The sequence below is a fragment of the Pempheris klunzingeri genome, chromosome 13 (assembly GCF_042242105.1).
Source record: "Pempheris klunzingeri isolate RE-2024b chromosome 13, fPemKlu1.hap1, whole genome shotgun sequence".
Classification (NCBI taxonomy): domain Eukaryota; kingdom Metazoa; phylum Chordata; class Actinopteri; order Acropomatiformes; family Pempheridae; genus Pempheris; species Pempheris klunzingeri.
In genome coordinates this window covers 19,556,216-19,575,470 of record NC_092024.1, presented here as the reverse complement: position 1 = coordinate 19,575,470, position 19,255 = coordinate 19,556,216, and the positions used below count along the sequence as shown (strand labels likewise).

General features: G+C 38.6%; 3 protein-coding genes across 3 annotated transcripts; 1 reads left to right on the top strand and 2 right to left on the bottom strand.

Moving 5' to 3' along the window:
- The first annotated feature begins 993 nt into the window (after positions 1-993).
- On the top strand, positions 994-10,614 carry adgrf3a (adhesion G protein-coupled receptor F3a). Its single transcript, XM_070842442.1, has 17 exons — positions 994-1,070; positions 1,712-1,829; positions 1,928-1,940; positions 2,054-2,191; positions 2,279-2,406; positions 2,758-2,813; positions 2,899-3,023; positions 3,567-3,785; positions 4,451-4,633; positions 4,800-4,931; positions 5,646-5,760; positions 6,064-6,142; positions 6,348-6,518; positions 7,832-9,211; positions 9,295-9,336; positions 9,783-9,818; positions 9,906-10,614. Exons 2-17 carry the CDS (start codon positions 1,755-1,757, stop codon positions 9,960-9,962), a joined length of 2,949 nt encoding a protein of 982 aa, XP_070698543.1. The 5' UTR covers positions 994-1,070; positions 1,712-1,754; the 3' UTR covers positions 9,963-10,614.
- LOC139212000 (ankyrin repeat domain-containing protein 66) lies at positions 10,350-11,795 on the bottom strand. The gene is made up of 3 exons (XM_070842441.1): positions 11,657-11,795; positions 10,675-10,903; positions 10,350-10,488 (listed from the first exon to the last, which is right to left on the bottom strand). Exons 1-3 carry the CDS (start codon positions 11,793-11,795, stop codon positions 10,350-10,352), a joined length of 507 nt encoding a protein of 168 aa, XP_070698542.1.
- Positions 11,796-12,785: 990 nt separating this feature from the next.
- Positions 12,786-18,307, bottom strand: tdrd6b (tudor domain containing 6b). Its single transcript, XM_070843038.1, has 2 exons — positions 13,214-18,307; positions 12,786-12,797 (listed from the first exon to the last, which is right to left on the bottom strand). The coding sequence occupies exon 1, from the start codon at positions 18,305-18,307 to the stop codon at positions 13,232-13,234; it is 5,076 nt and encodes a 1,691-aa protein (XP_070699139.1). The 3' UTR covers positions 12,786-12,797; positions 13,214-13,231.
- Between the last annotated feature and the right edge of the window lie 948 nt (positions 18,308-19,255).

Genomic DNA, 19,255 nt, shown 5'->3' with positions numbered 1-19,255 from the left:
TTCGTACTGCTCATACTGAAATTTATAACAAAGCATTACAAACTCAGGGTTTGGAGTGTTTTTGGCGTTTACCAGACAGAATGGGTCTAATGAAAGATGCTATAGAGTATATATTTAGTATATTTACTCGTGCACTGTACTAATTTTATTTAGTTTTATTCTTCATTTCGTACAGTTTGATGGAAATATTGTACTTCACTACTTTCATGTGCATGTGACAGTTAAAAAAAGAAGAAGTCTCCCAGCTATGTGTTGCTATTTCAGTATTTCCATAATGTTTATTTTAAGTGTTATGACGGCTTATGATGATTACAGGCTGGACTGACCGTTTTCCTTAAGTGTGATCAGTGATGAGCCTCCATCAGACAGAGGTACAGCAACCTGACAAGCACACATTTAACAATTTGGTTGTAGACCCAGTTTGTAATGGAGTATTTTATAGTTTATATTTAATCACCCATGTGAGTGCAATGTTACTCACAAAAAGTTAAGTATAAGGCCTTTTTTCATTTTTTGTACAACAAATTATAAATTTTCGTCAGACTGCTTCTATGAACCTGAAATATATCGAAGTATCTCATTCAAGGTTTCTTCTCATACACTGTATATTTTTGGACTTTCACCTGCAGCATATCCACTTAGTAGATGTGACATCGATCTGACATCATAAAATTGGACCTTTCTGAAGGTAAAAGGCTGACATACACCTTTTCCTTTCAAAGTAAATGTCAGAAGGCAGGTGTATTACACTAATTCTTTCATTGAGTAATAATCCTTGTGAAAATGTAATAATTCTGCATCGTTGTTTCGATGTCTTCAACATGGAAGTATGAACTCATATCATATGACACTTTGTTTTGAGCCACCTCATAAATATTTTCATTGTACAAACACCATGAACAATAATTTTCAAATCAGCTGCATAGCTTCTCGTTTTGCTTTGCATACTTACCTGCAACTGGTCTTGTGCTTTTTGTTTCCTCCTGCTGTCATTTGAGGACACAGACGGGTTCTTCTAACATCGTGACACGCTGTTGTGATGGTTCACTGATACAAACCAAAGAAAACAGGTCAGACAATATATCTTTATTGATTATTTTTTGGAACCTAGTTTTATAGAACAACATTAGATAGATTTCACAAATTCCAGAGAATAGCAGATATGTGAATTCAATCTTTTTGTAACTTTGATAATCTTGTAAAAAAAAAACGTGAATGTCATATGCTTTTTTTGTTGTTTTTTTCATCTCAGGAATTCAGTGTAATCTATCAGGCCATTTAGTCTGACAGGGTGGGAGTAGCTGTTATAGAACAACAGTAAACCACATCAAATTGTTCATAAACTGGTGAACAGGAAAGAAGTAAGAAATACATAATAGAATCATTTAAACTTCTCAACTGAGCATCTATTATTACATTATGAAATTGAAAAGTAAAAGTAACCATTTTAAGTATTTGTTAATGCTCAGTGTTTTTTAACCATGTATTCATAACTGTCATTTATTATCTATCAATTTAGTATCTTCTTATACTGCAACCCCCACTTATAACTGCACTCAGGAGGAGTTACTGTTGTTAACAAATACATTAATAAACACTTACCAGCTTACAACTACATTGTAGAATGTTAGATAGATAGATGATTGATTGATTGATTGATTGATTTTAAAACAGATTGACATTTCTTTTTTGTTTTTAACTCAATTTCAAGACAACATCAAAGTTGGAGGAAGCTTTGTCTAACTCAAACTGCCATGTCAGTTATTATTTGCAATGACAGGATGTGGCTCTTCATATTTCTTTACATCCTGGGACTAAACTTTCATCAGGTATGCCAGTGACATAAAATTACGCACTAGATGTCCAAATTAAAAACTGCAACATTAAATTTCATTAAACTGACAGATTTTCTCTTGACTTTTTAAAGGCTACTGGACAAGGTAATATTATTTGGATTCTGAGGTTCAAAATGATAATTTGTTCTTCATGAACGATTGTTCTTAAACAGATGCAGTGTATGTGACATTTTGACATGTATCACATTTACATTGTCTTTCAGGCAATTCAACACAAATGTATTATGCCACGCTGACAATAGACCACAATGTAATGCAAAACATAACTGAGCTGATGCTTAACCCTTTGGTGGGAAACTCCCAGATGGTTGTTGATGACCTTAAACAGACAACAAGTAAATATTTTTAATATTTCAAATCATCTGCATGTTATGGTCGATTATGGATTATTAGTAAAACTATTATGCTTATCTTCTAATCAGTTTGTCGGGATGTCATGGATCGCAAAGAGTGCGAATGCAAGCAGCACTACAAATGGAGTGATAAAGTTTGCGAATCTAATCAGACATGTTGTGCCAACACAAAGTGCACCTTCGCCAAGAACTCTACTGTAAAGTGTATTTCAGACACCACAGGTATTTGGTCATTTTTGCGTTGTGTATAAATGTCTGTGTATTTGAGCATTTCTAGCATGCAAGTGTCCTAAAACTTGACAACTTTTGTCCTCACAGTTACTGTCAGTGGATCTGTCATTTCCAGCGGTCTGAGCCGAAAAATCTCTGAGAAAGAATCGTGTATTACTAAATTACTAAAAAAGGTAAAAGTGGATATTTATGAAAAAACAGTATATTATTAATTTTTACCTTTATTAGATCAGGAATAATGTAATTGGTGTAGGTATTGTCATTTGCAAAGAATATACTGATAAAATTATTGAGCGTTAATAGCTGTTGCCTTTCAGATGAAAGCGGTGTACAGCACTTTGAGGGGATTTAACACCTTAACACTTAGTTGCAGGTACCTTCCTTCGTTTTCCATAAAATCAATATTTTGTAATAGTTTTCAGAATGTGACTAAAATCTGTATTCTTTCTTCACTGAAGGAATGGAGGCATCAACGCAGACTTTGAACTGACCATTGCTGAAAATGTCAAGCCAGAAGATCTGATGAAAAAATCTAAATCGCTGAGTGCCAATCTGTCACAACCACTTAGTTTGAACACTACAGGTATTTGTATCTATACTGTTAGACTGTTGAACTGTTGATTTGTTTTGAACCTGGATTGAGTTATTGTTTGTCCTCCTTACATTTGGTCTTTGATTAAACATGAATGGCGTTGAACCATTTTTGGTTCTCTTAAGTGAACTGTACACTACAACTACTGGATGGATTACCATGAAATTCAGTACAAATATTCATGGTGCTCAGAGGATGAATTCTAACAACTGAAAGGATAACTTTGATATTTTTAAACCTGGGCCTTATCTTTACCTATTTGGGGTTCAAAATGACCCCCAAAATGACTTTAAGAATGTTATATAGGTGTTTTTGGTGTCATCACTTTGTATCATTCACAATGATGGAACTCAACACTGTTCAGTGGCACTGAGAAGGCAATTGCCACGGAAAGAAATTAATAATTTCATTTAGTGTCATAAAGAAGGAGCACATGACATAATAATTATAAAATAATTATTTTGTTACAGCTTTAAGCTTTAAGATGTTGCTTATCTGCAGTTTCTACACTGATTCAACTCTTTCTTTTTGCAGGTTTTGTCAATTTAAGCATGCCACCTAACCCTGTGCCTTACAACTCCAAAAGCAGGATACTGAAATGCACAGTAAAGGAGAACTTGAAAGCCCTACCAACATGGCAGCTGAAAAGAAAGGGTGAAAAATATGAGATAACTAATGGCACAGTGTCAGAGGTGTCAATAGTAACACTGGAGACCGAAGTCAAACTTAAATACGTAACAGAACTCTGGGCAGGTACGTTTGCTTCAGTAACGCTGTATTAAGTGAAAAATGTTGTATAAAGCCTTTGTGGCTCCAGAGCGAGCATCTGTAACTTAACTGCGGTATTTCATCAGTCTTTGTGAACAGCTGACCCATACGACAATGCTATCTAAAACAGCACAGCATAGAGAAATGTAAACATTATTTAATCAAAGATAAATATTTGACAGTACTAGCCATAGGAATCCTAGCAGAAGTTGTCAAAAGCTCAAAGTTACTGCTCAGTTTGCTCAGAGGCTGTGCTTTGTGCTAAGGAGTTAGCTCCATGGCTATTGGTTAACTTGATAAATGACAATTTGAGAGGTACGGCCCTCTGTTGTTATTCTGTTCTGTAGGTGTGTGCTTCAAGTTGGGTAAGTGCAGCTCAAATGTTGACTGGTATGGGAGGTATGTATGTACGCAGACAGGTCGGCCGTTTTATCATTTCATTATTACAGGCCTCTGACAGTCACAGATACCAGTTTTTCCTCTTTCTTGTTTTTTGTCAAAATGTTTGATTTATTTACTGCTTTCCAGCTGTGATGAGAATTTAAACAAATACGTCAAAACCGGTTCTCTAAAAAGGTTTCATACCTGCCCTTAACATGGAGATGTTGTGTTGTCACATTTTTTGTCTCATCTCTATTTTGCTTTCTTAGGAGAGTACACATGTGCATACTGTCAAGTCAGCAATTCATGCTCTATATGTCACAAAGCCAGCGCCATGATGGATGTATGCCCCATTCCAAACATCTACATCACCGCAGATCAAAAATATCCACGCTGCAGAAAAAGTTCAGATGTATTGGAAATAAAAGTCTCATGTGAGATAGGCAATAGCAGTGAAAGTTATAAAGTGACATGGGAAAGCCAGCACACAAACTTAAACCAAAAAAAAGGATCTGGTACGTACATTTTCTTGTGTTCATCTTCTTTGCTCATTTATTTCAAATTCTTGTGCAAACTTGGTATGAAAATACAAGACATGCATATGTGTGTTCCTTACAGGTCCTACAGTTTACCGAGCTCTTGCATATGCTTCCTGTGACCCAGCAATGCAGACAATACGTCTAACATGCACTTTTACTAACAGGTGCAATCAAAACGGAAGTAATTATATTGATATCAATATCATAAATGGTATGTTTTGGTGTTGTATTTTTTATTTTTCAGTATTTTAGTAATATGTTGCAAGAAAACATTGGCTTTGTCCAACACCACTCCACATTTGTTAGCAATATATTTGATTTTTGCCATTTTATTTGAGTGTGAGGGCATGGCTTCCTCAGTCGTGACCCTTCAAAGTAAAGCGATGTATTCTGGGAACCACATATCACAGGTTGCAAACTAAGCAAAATAAGTGACCTGTGATAAAATGCTCTATAATCAAGGTTTTACTTCTCAGCTGTTTGCTGAGCTTTTTACCATATCCCAAAGCTTTCTTCAGTGAATTGAACTTGTTCAGTTGGAAAGAAGGGGTGATGTGCATGTGGTCACTGGAAAAGGCTGTGGGAAAGGGCCAAAAGTTCTGGAAAATATCATCTAAAATAAGATAAAATAATATTTATTGATTCTCATGTGGCAATTCACACATTACATCAGCAGAGACAGGCCAAGAGTAAGAAAATAAAATAAAATAAATTAGATATGAAAATGAATAGTAAAAAGTTGAGTTAAGAATATTGTTTCACAGATCAAGAGTGGAGTGGTCGGTGGTAGGGACCCCTGATGTAGGGAATACTGAATAAGTGAATGAAGGAGTGATTTTGGACACAGCGAGTATGGTTCATGAAGAAATCTTCACATGCTCCAACAGAATTTCATTTCATTTTATTTAATTTTTCTCCAAAACAGAAACTGAACAATACTGTGAAGCTGAAGGTGACTGGATGGACACCAAAGCTGGATTCTCAGCTGTGTTAAAATGCAAGAACGCAGCTGGACAAAGAGAGAGAAAATGCAAAGCAGGGTAGGACAGATTAATTTTATTGGCAAATAATCTGCAGATTATTTTGCAGATAATCAATCAATTAATTGTTTTTATTTTATCTAAAAATAGTGAAAAATGTCATGTCTTGTCATAACAACCATCCAGAACCCAAAGATGTTCAGTTTACTGTCACAGAAGACAAAGACATTTTGGAAATATTCAATTTAACCAATGAATTTTAGGCGTTTTTTGAGCGAATAACTCAAAATGACTAATTAATAAATATATTAGTTTACAATTTTCTGTTCATCAACTAATCAGTTAATTGAATAATTGTTTCAGCCCCCAAAAAGCGACATGGGAACCAGAAGTTTCAGACTGTGTGAACTGGAACCTGAACAGTGTGCTGCAAACTGCAAGTGTAAGCCTAACTTTTATAAAATGAGATCCCGATCATTTGATAGAAAAGTGACTCTTATATTAGCAGAATATAAAGCAGCATGTGAAAGTAACCACCTGTTTTATACTTTGGCCAGAGAGACGTATTTCAAAATGATATTGGAAATTAAATCCTTTGTAATAGCTGATGGTTTATAAATCATCCACAAATCATCCTTTTGTTACAGGTTGTTGACATTGGACTTGGCTCAGCAGATGACAATGCTGCACAGACATTTTCTGAACTTCAGAAGGTCACTAATCGCACAAATACTATCAACAGTTTTTCCAATATAAATGCATCTGTTTACGTACTCTTCACTCTGAGCGAAAAGCCAATCCAACTTCCAGATGACCCAGTAGCGGATGCAAGTATTACAAAATCTTTTATTATCTTTATGAATATGAATTTTAATTGATATAGAAGAATAAAGGAATTACACATTTTTTTATTTAATGTTATAATCCTTACGATTTTCATGAAATCAATCTTTTTGATACTATTCATGGTCTGTATTTTTTATCGAAAATAGCCTTTCAGTATATTTACAGTCAGTAATGTCCTCCTCATTTTGTCATTTTCACTGTTATTGGTGGAATTCACCTTTCCTGTGCCTCAAATTGCAAGGCATGTATGTAATCCAGCATTGTCTTATCTCATTGATAACTGCCTCGCTGTTAACTGTTTTACTCACCTCACAACACGGCGAACCTGCAAACCGAACCTTTCCTGCTGCTGCGTCACATTAAAAGTGTTCAACTGGAGAATAATAGTGTTTCAAGATTCAAGATGTTTATTCTCACTCCTGTTGACAATAATAGGTGCTTAAACAGTCGGATTACTAACTTTTACTGTGCAGAAGCTGCAGGAAATTCAATGAGTTTGTCACCAAGGTAGCCACAATTATTGCATCAAAAATGCGACTACAAAACAAGACCATTTCATTTGTAAATATTGCAGGAAGTAATGAAACAATAAGGACCAGCTGAAGTGACTGAAGTGTCTGCACATCTTTAAAGACAGTGAAATGAAACATGTATTTTCCAAGTTCTAGTCCTATTTCTATTTCTCTCCTGTTAAACATAAAAAGATTTACTAATGAAGATTTTCAGTTACATTTGTGCATCCAATCAAATTTGATTTGGGGCCTTCATATGAAACCATACATGACCATTAGCTGCTTGTGGGCAAAGCAGTATCATAGTAAGAGGTGTGAATTTCAATTTCGACTGGCAAAAAACATTTTTTAAGAATGTGGTTAAACTGTGATTAATTCATTTAACTGCAATCCTCCTCCACCTGATCCAACAGCAGGTGAGGAGTAATTTAACTCCCTTCCCATTCACTCGGATAATTAATTTAATACGCTTTGCTGGAAAAACCCTAGTTGGCACGATAGAAAAGGGCAGATTATTTACTCACTTCTTAATCAAAACAACATTTGAACAGTTTCACCAATTGCCCGTATGTTGTATATCTGACAAAGTAGCTGCTCAACAACTTTTTGCTGTAGTATTGAACTGAAATCACAGATGTCGTAAAATCAACTGGGACTGAAATCTTAAGGATTATAACTTTAAGCTGCCAATGTTCAGTGTACTGTCAAATAGATGTATTTTCCAGGTATTCATATATTCTTTCATAAGGCTTTTTCTAACTTTTAACAGACAGGGTGTATTTAATTTCTCAGTTAACAACAAGCTTCTTTCTTTTCAGGACTTTCTGGAATCATCCAGCAGTTTGCTTGATGAGTCTCTTGCTAACTCATGGAAATCAAAAGCTGACAACGGCAATGTATCAGTGGCGGAGAGATTTCTGAGTTCTGTTGAGCAATTAATTGAGATGACAAACATAACAAGTGTAAATAAAAAAAAAAATATAGAGGTAGCCGCATCCAGTTGCTCACAGGAATCACAATGTGACAACACAGTGTTCGACGTCAAGGTCGCTCTTACTGGTTCAGACCCAGGAAGAGTAAAAACAGCCGGGTTTAAAGAACTGGAGAAGTATTTGCCCAGCAACAATAGCGAGTCTGAACCTAACAGCATTGTTGTGTCGACAACTACTGAAAAGAAACAACTGGATTCAGTTAATGTTGACATTAACTTCAAATTGCTCAAGAAAAGGCCTCGCAATGTTTTGATGACTTGTGTCACATGGGACAACGTCACCAGAGACTGGTCATCTCGTTACTGCGAATGGGCTGGTCCTTCTGATGAGGGACGCTGCATTTGCAAACATTTGTCCTCGTTTGCTATCCTCATGTCAAAGCATGCCAAGGACATCAAGTGGATAAATGAGATAACCTACGTTGGACTGGCTGTATCAATCGCATCGCTGACTATCAGCCTTCTTATAGAAATGATCGTCTGGAGTGCTGTAGTTAAGCAAGATAATTCATATTTACGCCACACTGCCCAAGTAAACATTTCTATGTGTCTGCTCGTTGCAGATTGCTGCTTTCTAGCATCTTCTGGGCCACAGCGTTTGTCAGACATCTGGTGTAAGACCTTTGTGGTGGTAAAGCAGTTCTGTTACCTGTCCATGTTCTTTTGGATGTTGTGTCTGAGCAGCACAATTCTTCATCAAATGGTGTTCCCGTTTCATAAGGGGGGCAAGAAAACCTGCCTGAAGCTCTCAGTAGTCCTGGGCTACGTGTGTCCTCTGCTTATTGTGGCCATCACGTTTATTGCCAACAAGGGCGGTGCCGAAGGCTGGTATTTCTCCAGGGAGACCTGTTGGCTGGTTTATTCTGGGGTTATGAAAGGGTCTATCTATACGTTTGTCATACCAGTAGGTATAATTGTTGTCTTCAATGTGTTTTCCATGGCAGTGGTAATCATGAAGCTTTTGAATCACCCTAAGAATACCGTACCATCTCATGGCCAGGAAAAAAAGGATGCCATAGCTGTCATTAGGATAGTTGTTCTTCTGACTCCAATCTTCGGTGTGACTTGGATTTTTGGGTTTGCTTTAATGCTTCTTGACCTCACATATGGAATCATGGCCTACATAGTCAATTATGCCTTTACTCTACTGAACGCATTCCAGGTATGAACAATATAATCTTCAACTTAATATCTGGACCAGAAGACGGCTTTCTTGCTCAGTGACCTCTGTCTTTTCATTTGCAGGGGTTGTTCATTTTGTTAACCACATGTCTGGGGGACAAACAGGTAAGGTACTTTAACATCTTTAAAGAAAATGCCAACTTGAATCATCTTGCAGCTTTAAGTCAAAATTGTTGGCTGGTATTGTGCTATGTGGGTAGTAGGCCAGCGGAAAACATTTTGAGTATTTAAAGCATCAGCAGGTACCATGAATCACCATGGTGCTATTATGACAACCAAACCAAGTAGCCTCAATAGACCAGAATACAAAGCAGCCACATTTTCAACAACATAAATCGATATGGATAAGGCTATCTGAGGAATACTGGGAGGGGGGAAAAACTTTAAAGCTAACCTAACACCAGGGTGAACATGAGAGTTTTACCAAATTCTCTGGTTGAAGGTTTCAAGTCTGTTGCACCTCTGACTAGGACTGACCATTATTAATATGACCCAAAATCTATATCACAATATAAATATTGATAAAAAATGTCTTAATCCAATTTTGACAGGTCTGTGAAGCACTGCTGAACCGTCTAAAACACAATGTAAGTGCACCAAACTGGGTTTATGTAAAAAATGTGCAAAATACCATAATGACTATTAATTAATTTTCTACCTCCTCGGCTCTCCAGGCTCCATCATCGACAACTGACAGCTCCACAAAGTCAGACTCAACTTGGAAAAAGTGAAGGTCTTCTCAGATATTTGCACTCTTAAATCAAAACAAACTACATTTTACACATAAAAACCACAGATTATAGCATATTAAGCTACATTTACTCTCTTTTGTAATTACTTTTTTGTCGTGTATTTTGATTTATCACCTTTGATACAAGTTCACTGTATCTGATCACTGTATACAATGCTGGGATGTTTCTTTGGTAGATATCTGTAAATCTAAATTGTATTCTTTGTTTGTTACTTTAAATATTTACATATTAATGTCAAAAGTGGCTGGAACAGTACTGTATATTGTGTTTTTCATTGATACTAAAGCACTGAAACGCCACAGAAACACTGTCACCTGAGAAACTGCCGGGATGTCACACACTTTGTTTTGTAAAGATGAGTTAGGCCTACGTCTGAGTGTGGCTTTTAGAGATCCCGTTTTCTTCATTTTCTTTGCTGTGTTCGGCCCACTCCTCGTCTGTGTCATCCATTGAAATCCCTTTTTGGGCTGCCATCTTGCGGTATGCCTGGCACTCAATTTCTGCTCTGCAACACACAGAAACAGAGCAATTTACTCGTTTAACTGCTGCATTAAATTACTCTATGAGGTTATTGGGATGTGTATTTGAAAGAAAAGTCCAATTAAGTGTGTGATACCCAAGGGGGTTTGATTCACTGAATGAAATAAAATCAGTGGTGGAAGAATGTGTAAAACTGGGCTTCATTTCATACTTTTTAAGGAATCGAACGCAGTCGTGGTGTCCATATATTTCAGCTACCCGTGCTGGTTTGTCTCCGCAGCAGTCCTCCTTGTCGATAGGCGCATGGAGGGAGTGCAGCAAACGCAGCACAGCCAGCCGGCCGGACTCTGCAGCAAAGTGTGCAGGAGACCATCCATACTCTGTCCTCAGAGACGGCCTGGCTCCATGCTCAATGAGGACCCTGACTGTTTCTGTATGTCCTGTGCAAAAGGCATCACAGTGTGATCTGACCCATGCATTTAAGAATCTAGTGATTTTCTTTAATCTAGTCTGTTAAAAACAAATGTTGATAGATCAATATGGTAGAACAATACATCTGAAGATGACTTGCTGGCCCCTGGGAAGATTTTCTGACATTTTATGAAATAACCTCTCAATAATCAATTCCATCAAATAATTGATAATTAAAATAGCTAAAATAGTTAAAGGCTTAATGGTTAAAGCCCTAAAGCCCCAATATTAGACCAATTGAAAACTTCAAACAATACTCTGGAAGACTGGCAGAAATCCCAATCCCAAATTGAGTGAAAGGTCTTTAAATAAATAGACTAACACTGAATATTACTGAGGTTTTCTGATGCTTTACTGCAAGTTTAGTTTAAACACCAAATCACAGGCAAAGCAAAGGCAGCTCAATTCAGATCATGTAAAACTGTGCCTTGCCTTTAATAAATAGTATAACCATTTATTAAAGGCATAATGGTATAACCATTTATAAATGGTAATAGCCATGTCTTGAATTTGGAGACCTTGTCGTCAAACTGTGCAGCACAAATACATGATTTGAGGCAGGAGCAGCTGGCTACAGTCAATGTAAGATGAACACCCCAGAGGGAGGAGCAGCAGCGTTATGTTTCACAGCCTTTATGTACTCGCTGTTGGTGTAGTGGCATTTAGGACCTGCAGGTGCGTCAGGAGCGGTGAATTCCCACCGAGCCCCCAGCTAACGTTACCTTTGGCTGCTGCCCAGTGAAGAGGTGTCTTGTAGCTCCAGTCGATGTCTCTCTGGTTGGGATTGCATTTGTTTTGCGCCAGAATCGCCTCAACTTGATCGAAATCCCCCGCTGCGGCTGCCTGGTGCAACTCTGTCATTTCCGTACAGCGGTTGCCGGGCAACAGTGGACCAACACAAGATGAAGCCAAGATGGCCGACCTGAGCCTGTACATGATATTACTTTTAATAAGAAATACTTCCTCCACCACTGTTAATATCGATACTTAAAGCCTATATTCTTGAATATAACCACATATTTTATGTATAAATCCTGACCACATAACTACCTAATACAGTCAGCGTTGCCTAAGTAAAGCAGTAGCCTAGTGGTAATAGTATTTCTGTAAAATCTGTCAAAATCAACTCATACCTACAGTATCACTGACGAATAACCTGTATGACTTGCTTCATGGGGATGTACATAGGTTAATTTCAGGAATGTACTCTTAATGGTGGGGGAAAAAAACACATGAACTCATCTCTCATTGGCCCCAGAACTCAATTAAATAACATTGATGCATGTCTAAAAAGTATCTGAAAACTTTGTTAAATAGCTTTCACTGATGTGTTGACAGCAGGTGTTTAGCAATGACAAAAATGAAGATCAATATAATCATTGTTTAACTTTAAAAACCTTTCTTTGTAATGTCTCTGTCACGTTTTTAAATATGGCTGGGCTTAGGACAGGTGTTTTTTTTAAACCCTGGGACTCTTGTTACTGCAAGGATTTCTTGATGGAAAATCCAGAACTACAACTTGGATATAACCTCCAGTTTCATAATGTATACCCAAGTTTACAGTGCAGAGATTGTAATACTCTACATAGTTAATGCTGAAGACCAAGAACTGTGATTTCCTAGTATTTTGGAAAGATTAGAATAGTTTACAAATTCTGCTTTATACCCATTAAAAAATGCTTCCATATACATCAATGCAAGTATTGTGTTTATTGGCACAAATTAACTGCATGACAAGCTTTATTCAGTTTAACTAGTAAAACTGAAGTTGGTCTGTAGTTTAATGTCATGCATTGTACGATCACAAGTCAAGACTGTCACAGCTGGGTTTCCCCATGGGCGTTTATCTGGGTGGGTTCAGGGCTGAAACAAAAACAGTCAAAGATTAGATCTCATTATAAATAAATTACATTAAACAGTGCTTTCTAGTTTCTATAAACTGACTGTATGAAACAAATGCTAAATGTCAATAATTCACCAGTTGTTTGATATTAACGCGACTGTGTATTGTAGTAGGTTTGTAATCACAGGAGAACTCATGACATGTATTAAATTTCTTATTGTCCTTGGGTGAGAAAAACAACTTTTACCATTAATCGAACAGCTTTTTGATGATTTAAAATCCCAACACTCACCATCCTACTACACACTAAACATGAGTTCAAATGACATTAAATAAAATCAGTAAATATGGCATTAATTAAAAACCTAACAAATCTAAACAGGCAACAAGACTTTTCTAAGGTTTCAAAAAGTCACACCAAGCAAAGTCTACTGACCTAATTACAACGTTTGGTCTATGTCCAGTTTGACCAGTATTTCTCCATTAGTGTATTCACAACCACTCCTTCACATTCAATTTCCACTGCATACTGAGGAACTCCAGCCTCCGAATGGTCATCCATAGAGAACACCATCATTCTGAGTGGTTTATCAACTATGAGATTGTAGAAGTCCTCACAAACTTTGTCATCCCAGGATCCCTTGGACTTAACAAATCCATTCAAAGAGCACAAAAAGGCCTGAGGAGCTTTCTCCAGAAGACTCAGAGGTAGTGGTCTCACATTCTTGATGTTAACATTAGACTCATTTCCATAGTCGACAAACAGAACATTGAATTCATCATCAACCCTGCGAATCACTTGGGCTCTATACCACTGTTCATCACTGGAAAAGAGAGCTAGGCATGGACTGCCAGGACCAAGAGTCTCTGGGAACATCATGTCCTGTTGTACCTGTCCTGCTTCCTGAGCAAGCCTCGACACTTTGTCAAGCTCCTCTGTGTTGGCATATTGACACCAGAAGAAATGGGGATCCACGATACAAGAGGAATACACCATCTCTGTCTCATTTCTAGAAATGTTTGGGTCTCTATAAGTGCAAATATTCACATTTCCTCCAGAAACATTGAGGTGCATCGTGTTGGATGCAGTTTGACCATCTTGGAGTGAGGTTTCCGCTTGAGGACCTTCTATCGAAACACGTTTTTTGGCAATTGGTTTCCAGTATTTTCGCATTGCTGTATTTACAACCACTCCTTCGCATTCAATTTCCACTGCATACTGAGGAACTACAGTGTCTGACTGATCCTCCATATTGAACACTGTCAGTTTGAGTGGTTTATCAACCACAAGATTGTAGAAGTCGTCATAAACCTCATCATTCCAGGAGCCCGTGGACTCATCAAATCCATGCAAAGAGCAAAGAAAGGCCTCGGGAGCTTTTTCCAGCATACTCTGAGGTAGTGATCTCACATTCTTGATGTGAACTTCAGACTCATTTCCATAGTCAACAAAGACAACAAGGAGTGTATCATCAACTCTCTGATTTACCTGAGCTCTATACCACTGGTTGTCACTAGAAAACAGTGCAAGGCATGGGCTGCCGGGACCAAGAGTCTCTGGGAACATCATGTCCTGTTGTAACTGTCCTGCTTCCTGAGCAAGCCTCGACACTTCATCAAGCCTCTCCGAGTTGGCGTATTGACACCAGAAGAAATTTGGTGCTGATATAGAAGAGGCATAAACCTCCTCTTTTTTGTCTTTAGAAATGTTTGGCTTCTTGTACATGTGAGTAGTCACATTTTCTTTAGAAACACAGAGGTGTGTCATGTTGGACTCCGTTTGGATACCTTGGAGGGAAGTTTCTGTTTGATTAGTTTCAGACTTAGAATGCTCTATGGGAAATGGTTTCCAGTATTTCTGCATTACGCTATTTACAACTACATTGTCATACTCAATTTTCACTGCATATTGAGGAACTGCAATCTCTGAATGGTCTTCCATTTTAAATACTGTCACTCCGAGTGGTTTATCAACCAAGAGATTGTAGAAGTCCTCATAAACCTCATCATCCCAGGAGCCCTTTGATTCATCAAATCCATTCAAAGAGCACAAAAAGGCCTGAGGAGCCTTCTCCAGCAGATTCTGAGGCAATGGTTTCACGTCCCTGAGATCAACTTCAGACTCATTTCCATAGTCGACAAACAAAACGTGGACTTTATGGTCAGTTCTCTGAATTACCTGAGCACGATACCATTGGTTGTCACAGGGGAAAAGAGCAAGGCATGGACTGCCAGGATCCAAAGTGTTGGGGATCATGACCATTTCCTGTTGCACCTGTCCTACTTCCTGAGCAAGCCTTGACACCATGTTCAGGTCTTCAGTGTTTGAGTACTGACACCAGAAGAAATGTGGTCCAACAATACAGGAAGTGTAGACCTCAACTGTGTTGTTTTGAGAAATGTTTGGCTTCTTGTACATGCAGATCTTCACATTTTCCACACTGCAAGAAGGAAAGGAAAGTTGCGTTATTTCCAAGTCCCTGTGGTCACCTTGTATGAAAGTCTCTGGCAACTCAGTTTCTTTGTCCTTAACAACGACATCCGGAGTCAGTTTTCTTTCCTCATCCAAAGTCTTTCCATGTTCAATTTCGGGTACAGAGGCATCAGTTATGGATGGCAGACTCATATTCAGCTCATCTCCAGCACACATTCCATCGTTGCTATGGATCTTATTTGCTTCGGTCACCTCTGTTGACACTGATGCATTCACAAGCTCTTGCATTAAACAGCCGGAGCGGTTACAGAGCTGCTGGTCAGTCTGCTGAACAAGACCAGTCATCTGTTGTTCTGTCAGCTTCTGTATCCCCTCTCTGACTTTAGCATTCACATTCAGAGATCCATCAAAGAGCTCAACAATTAGCTTCCCTTTTGCTCTTTTTGCCACCACTGAAATGGTCAAACTATGGCTGATAGCATGATCTGCAAACCAATCGTTGACTTCCTGTGGCACTTCTGCAGGGACATCGAACAGTCCAAGAGGAACCGCTTGAACTGGAACAGACCTGGCGATACTTGCTTCATTTGGAAAGGGGCAGATATCAGATTCATTCACTGCAAGGGTCACACCATAGTCCACAAAGTGCACTGCAAGTTTCGGAGACACTTCTACTACTTGACCTCTGTACCACTGATTATCAGTGTACCTAGCAAAGCAAATGCTATTAAGTCCAAGTGGGTGATCTGAGTTCTGTGGCTGGCTGGCAAGTTGTTTGACATTTTCCATCACTTCGTCAAACAAATGAGAATTCCTGTCCAGTTGGCAATAGAAGTGATTGACATCCTCTGAAGATGTTACCCATACTTTCTCTATTCCACCCACCTCAACATTGTGAGTAGAGTAGTTGTATGTATCTGATGTGACCGCTGGAGGAATTTGCACGCAAGCTTCAGCCTGTACACATTTCTGAGCCAGAAGCTTGCACGCACTGTTAGATGATGTTTCAATATCTACCACGTTAAGCAGGAGACCTTCCTCATCAGACTTTACAGCTTTTATAATGCACTTCATCCCAATGTTTGACGAAGCAGCTAAATCCACAAAATTCTGAAACTCTGCCAAGGCAGCATCAGTCCCACTGATGCCAGTGGGATTAGTGGGATTCTTGAGATCGAATAAGCAACACTGGAAAGCCTGCGCATTCAGTCGTAAGAATGCTGGATCAATGGGCCGCACATCTCGCAGGGGGACTTTTTGAGTTTGACCATAGTCTATAAATCTCACATCTACAACAGGGGAGTGGTGACTTGCAAAAATCTTTGCTCTGTACCACATGTTGTTGTCTGGATTACGGGCGACACAGATGGACTCAGCAAGTGGTTGTGGGAAGGAAGATGTATTGCAGTTTTGCAGTTCTTGCATAAGGAGCCTAAGATGATCATCATTTTCTGTTGTTTGACACCAAAATTTCTGTAAACTTTCAATGCAAGATACTTTAACATTGAAAGTGCTTCCTACAGTAAATACATAGTCATGAGCATTTGGCGCCTCAGAGGTGAAGTCTGTTGAAAGATGTCCACTGTTCTTTATTAGAGGGTCTGGACGTCCTGAGCCCTCTTTGATATGAATATCATCAGCACCAGAGGTGGGTATATCATCTGTTCTGCCACTGACTGTTGTGTTCTTGGTGCTAGGTGAAGTTTCCTCTAGTAAACCATCAACACTTAGATTGTTCTGTAAATCCACACACCATTTGTCTCCAAGTGAACTGAGTAATGATGAGGCAATGGGTTCACTCTGTACATTTGAATCTTGTTCAGTCTTTGAGGGAGGAGAAAGTCCTGCCTTCTCTTTAAAATGGTCATTAATGCATGCAGCATTATCTGCATATAGAGTGACATAATAGACATCTTCAGGTATATTGTGGTGCTCAAGCCTTGCTATGGCTGTATGGTTCAAGAGCAGTGATTTCAAGTAATCAGTCTGGTCTGTGGTCCATCCTGTGCCATCATCTTCTACACCATCAAGAGAGCAGGTATATGTCACAACTGGCATTTTCAGGAATTTTCCATGCATTGGTTTGATGTATTCAACTGGGATTAATTCAGTTTTTCCCTCATCCACATGGAAGACTTCTACAGCACCCTGGGTAGTCATGTTTTGCTTTAGTAATGAACGATGCCATCTGCCGTTTATCCCTTTAGCAGCACATGGATCCCCGCAGGTCTGTGGTTGTGCCTCTCCTAAATCTGCGCTCTCTTCATAGTGCTGTTGGATCTGTTCTGATAATATCTTCAATGCCTTGGAAAAAATTAGGAGTTTGCAAAAAATACTCAGCGGATTAATTACCTCTGTCACCTGAACAATTTCATAAGTGTCAGTTAACAGTTCTGGGTAAAAGTATTGGTGATGCCTCTCAAGCTGGCAACTAACATTCAGATTTTGCTCCTTTGTTATGCTGTAGGCCTCTGAAACCTCTCCTTTGGGTAAAGGAAGACATTTCTGTACAAGGCATTTAAACTCCTCTATTGGTATCTTCTTTGCAACTCCAAATTTATACAGGTGCTTGGAAACAACTGGTATGCCAAGGAGAATGGTCCTGTCTGGCATCAGCACATGATGAACCAGTCCCTGAAACTTCTTTCCAGGCAGAGACTTCAGAAACTTCGTGGCTCTTTCAGGCCAGTTATTCTCAGTGGAGAAGACATTTGCAAGTATACATGATTCAGTTTCAGGAGGAAGGAGAAAGCTGTCACTCTGGCCCCATGCTAAAGCGTCACTTGTGGTGATATGTGGTTGTCCCTGGTCAATTAGAAAAATGTTGTAAATTTCACTTTCAATGGATACAATCCGGGCTCTGTGCCAGGTGTCAGTGATGTAAACCAGACAGAGGTCTCCTGGTTTTCCTTCTGACCCATAAAACTTCCTTTTAGGAGTCTGAATGTCCTCTCTCATCTGCTCGTAAATATGCTTCTTGTCATCATCCATTTTGACCCATAGTTCCACAAGACCACAAGTTGGGTTTAAGTTTACCCTCGTGATTAGAACATGCAGTTCTGTTCCTGGTGTTGGAAGCCCAGGTATTGAACACATTGTGGAGTTCGGGTCAAATATACCTGCAAGATAGGAAAAAGGTAAAAGAAGGAAAAATAAATAGGGCTTTTAACCTTGATTGTAAAGATAATTTCAAGAATTTCTAGAATAGCTCAGTTACCACATGTGCACTTCAAGGGATAGCTGAGATTATTTGAAGTTGGGTTGTATGAGGTACTTATCCATCACTAGTGTATAACTTACAATAGACTGCAGTTAGCAGTCCCCTCAATCTGGAGGAGCAGACTGGAGTTTAGAATATTTTCACTTAACTTTGCATCAGAGCCCTTTAGAGGGAGAGCTAAAGATGTTTCTCTGCGCTTGCTTCAAAGCCACCAGACTCCATAGACAAAAACAGTAATTTTACCTTGCAGGAGACATGCAACCTTTTCATGCTGAAAACAGTGGATTTTGGGTTTATTTCTCCACTGAGACAGTGCAACCTCCCTTTCCAACTCTTTTTTTCTTCATAAATCAGATCTGATCATTTGGCTTCTTTATAACCAAACCCGTTTATCAAAGAGGTGACTGCCATATCCCCAATAAAACTGACACGCTAGTCCAATTTAATTTGACTGACTTCAACTGAATTAAAAAGCCCGATAGTAACTCTCAGATTGGAAATGTCTAATGACCGACCACTTCAACATAAGCCACACATTATGAGAGTCACTACATTTGGTGGCATTTGGTGCCACCCACTGTCCATCTGCTGAACATCTTAAGCAGGTATGAACTTGAGTTTTAACTTCACTTTTAACAATCTCAGCCTCTTAGTGACAGTCACCTCTTTTTCATGTTCCCATTAATAAGAGTTGTCATGTTTGGCATTTTTACAGTATTTACAATCCAAGACTAGAAACCTTTAAATATTTAACCACAATTTGCACTACTGACAGTGTTGAAAAATGGAGGAAAATGCATATATTCTGATGACTGAACAGGTGA

Coding starts and splice junctions, on each gene's coding strand:
- adgrf3a (XM_070842442.1), top strand. CDS start 1,755: ATGTCAGTTATTATTTGCAATGACAGGATGTGGCTCTTCATATTTCTT. Junction 3,024..3,566: donor ACTTAGTTTGAACACTACAG/GTATTTGTATCT, acceptor TTCTTTTTGCAG/GTTTTGTCAATTTAAGCATG. Junction 9,819..9,905: donor TGAACCGTCTAAAACACAAT/GTAAGTGCACCA, acceptor TCGGCTCTCCAG/GCTCCATCATCGACAACTGA.
- LOC139212000 (XM_070842441.1), bottom strand. CDS start 11,795: ATGACAGAGTTGCACCAGGCAGCCGCAGCGGGGGATTTCGATCAAGTT. Junction 10,904..11,656: donor TCACTGGGCAGCAGCCAAAG/GTAACGTTAGCT, acceptor CCTTTTGCACAG/GACATACAGAAACAGTCAGG. Junction 10,489..10,674: donor TGCGTTCGATTCCTTAAAAA/GTATGAAATGAA, acceptor TGTGTGTTGCAG/AGCAGAAATTGAGTGCCAGG.
- tdrd6b (XM_070843038.1), bottom strand. CDS start 18,307: ATGTGTTCAATACCTGGGCTTCCAACACCAGGAACAGAACTGCATGTT.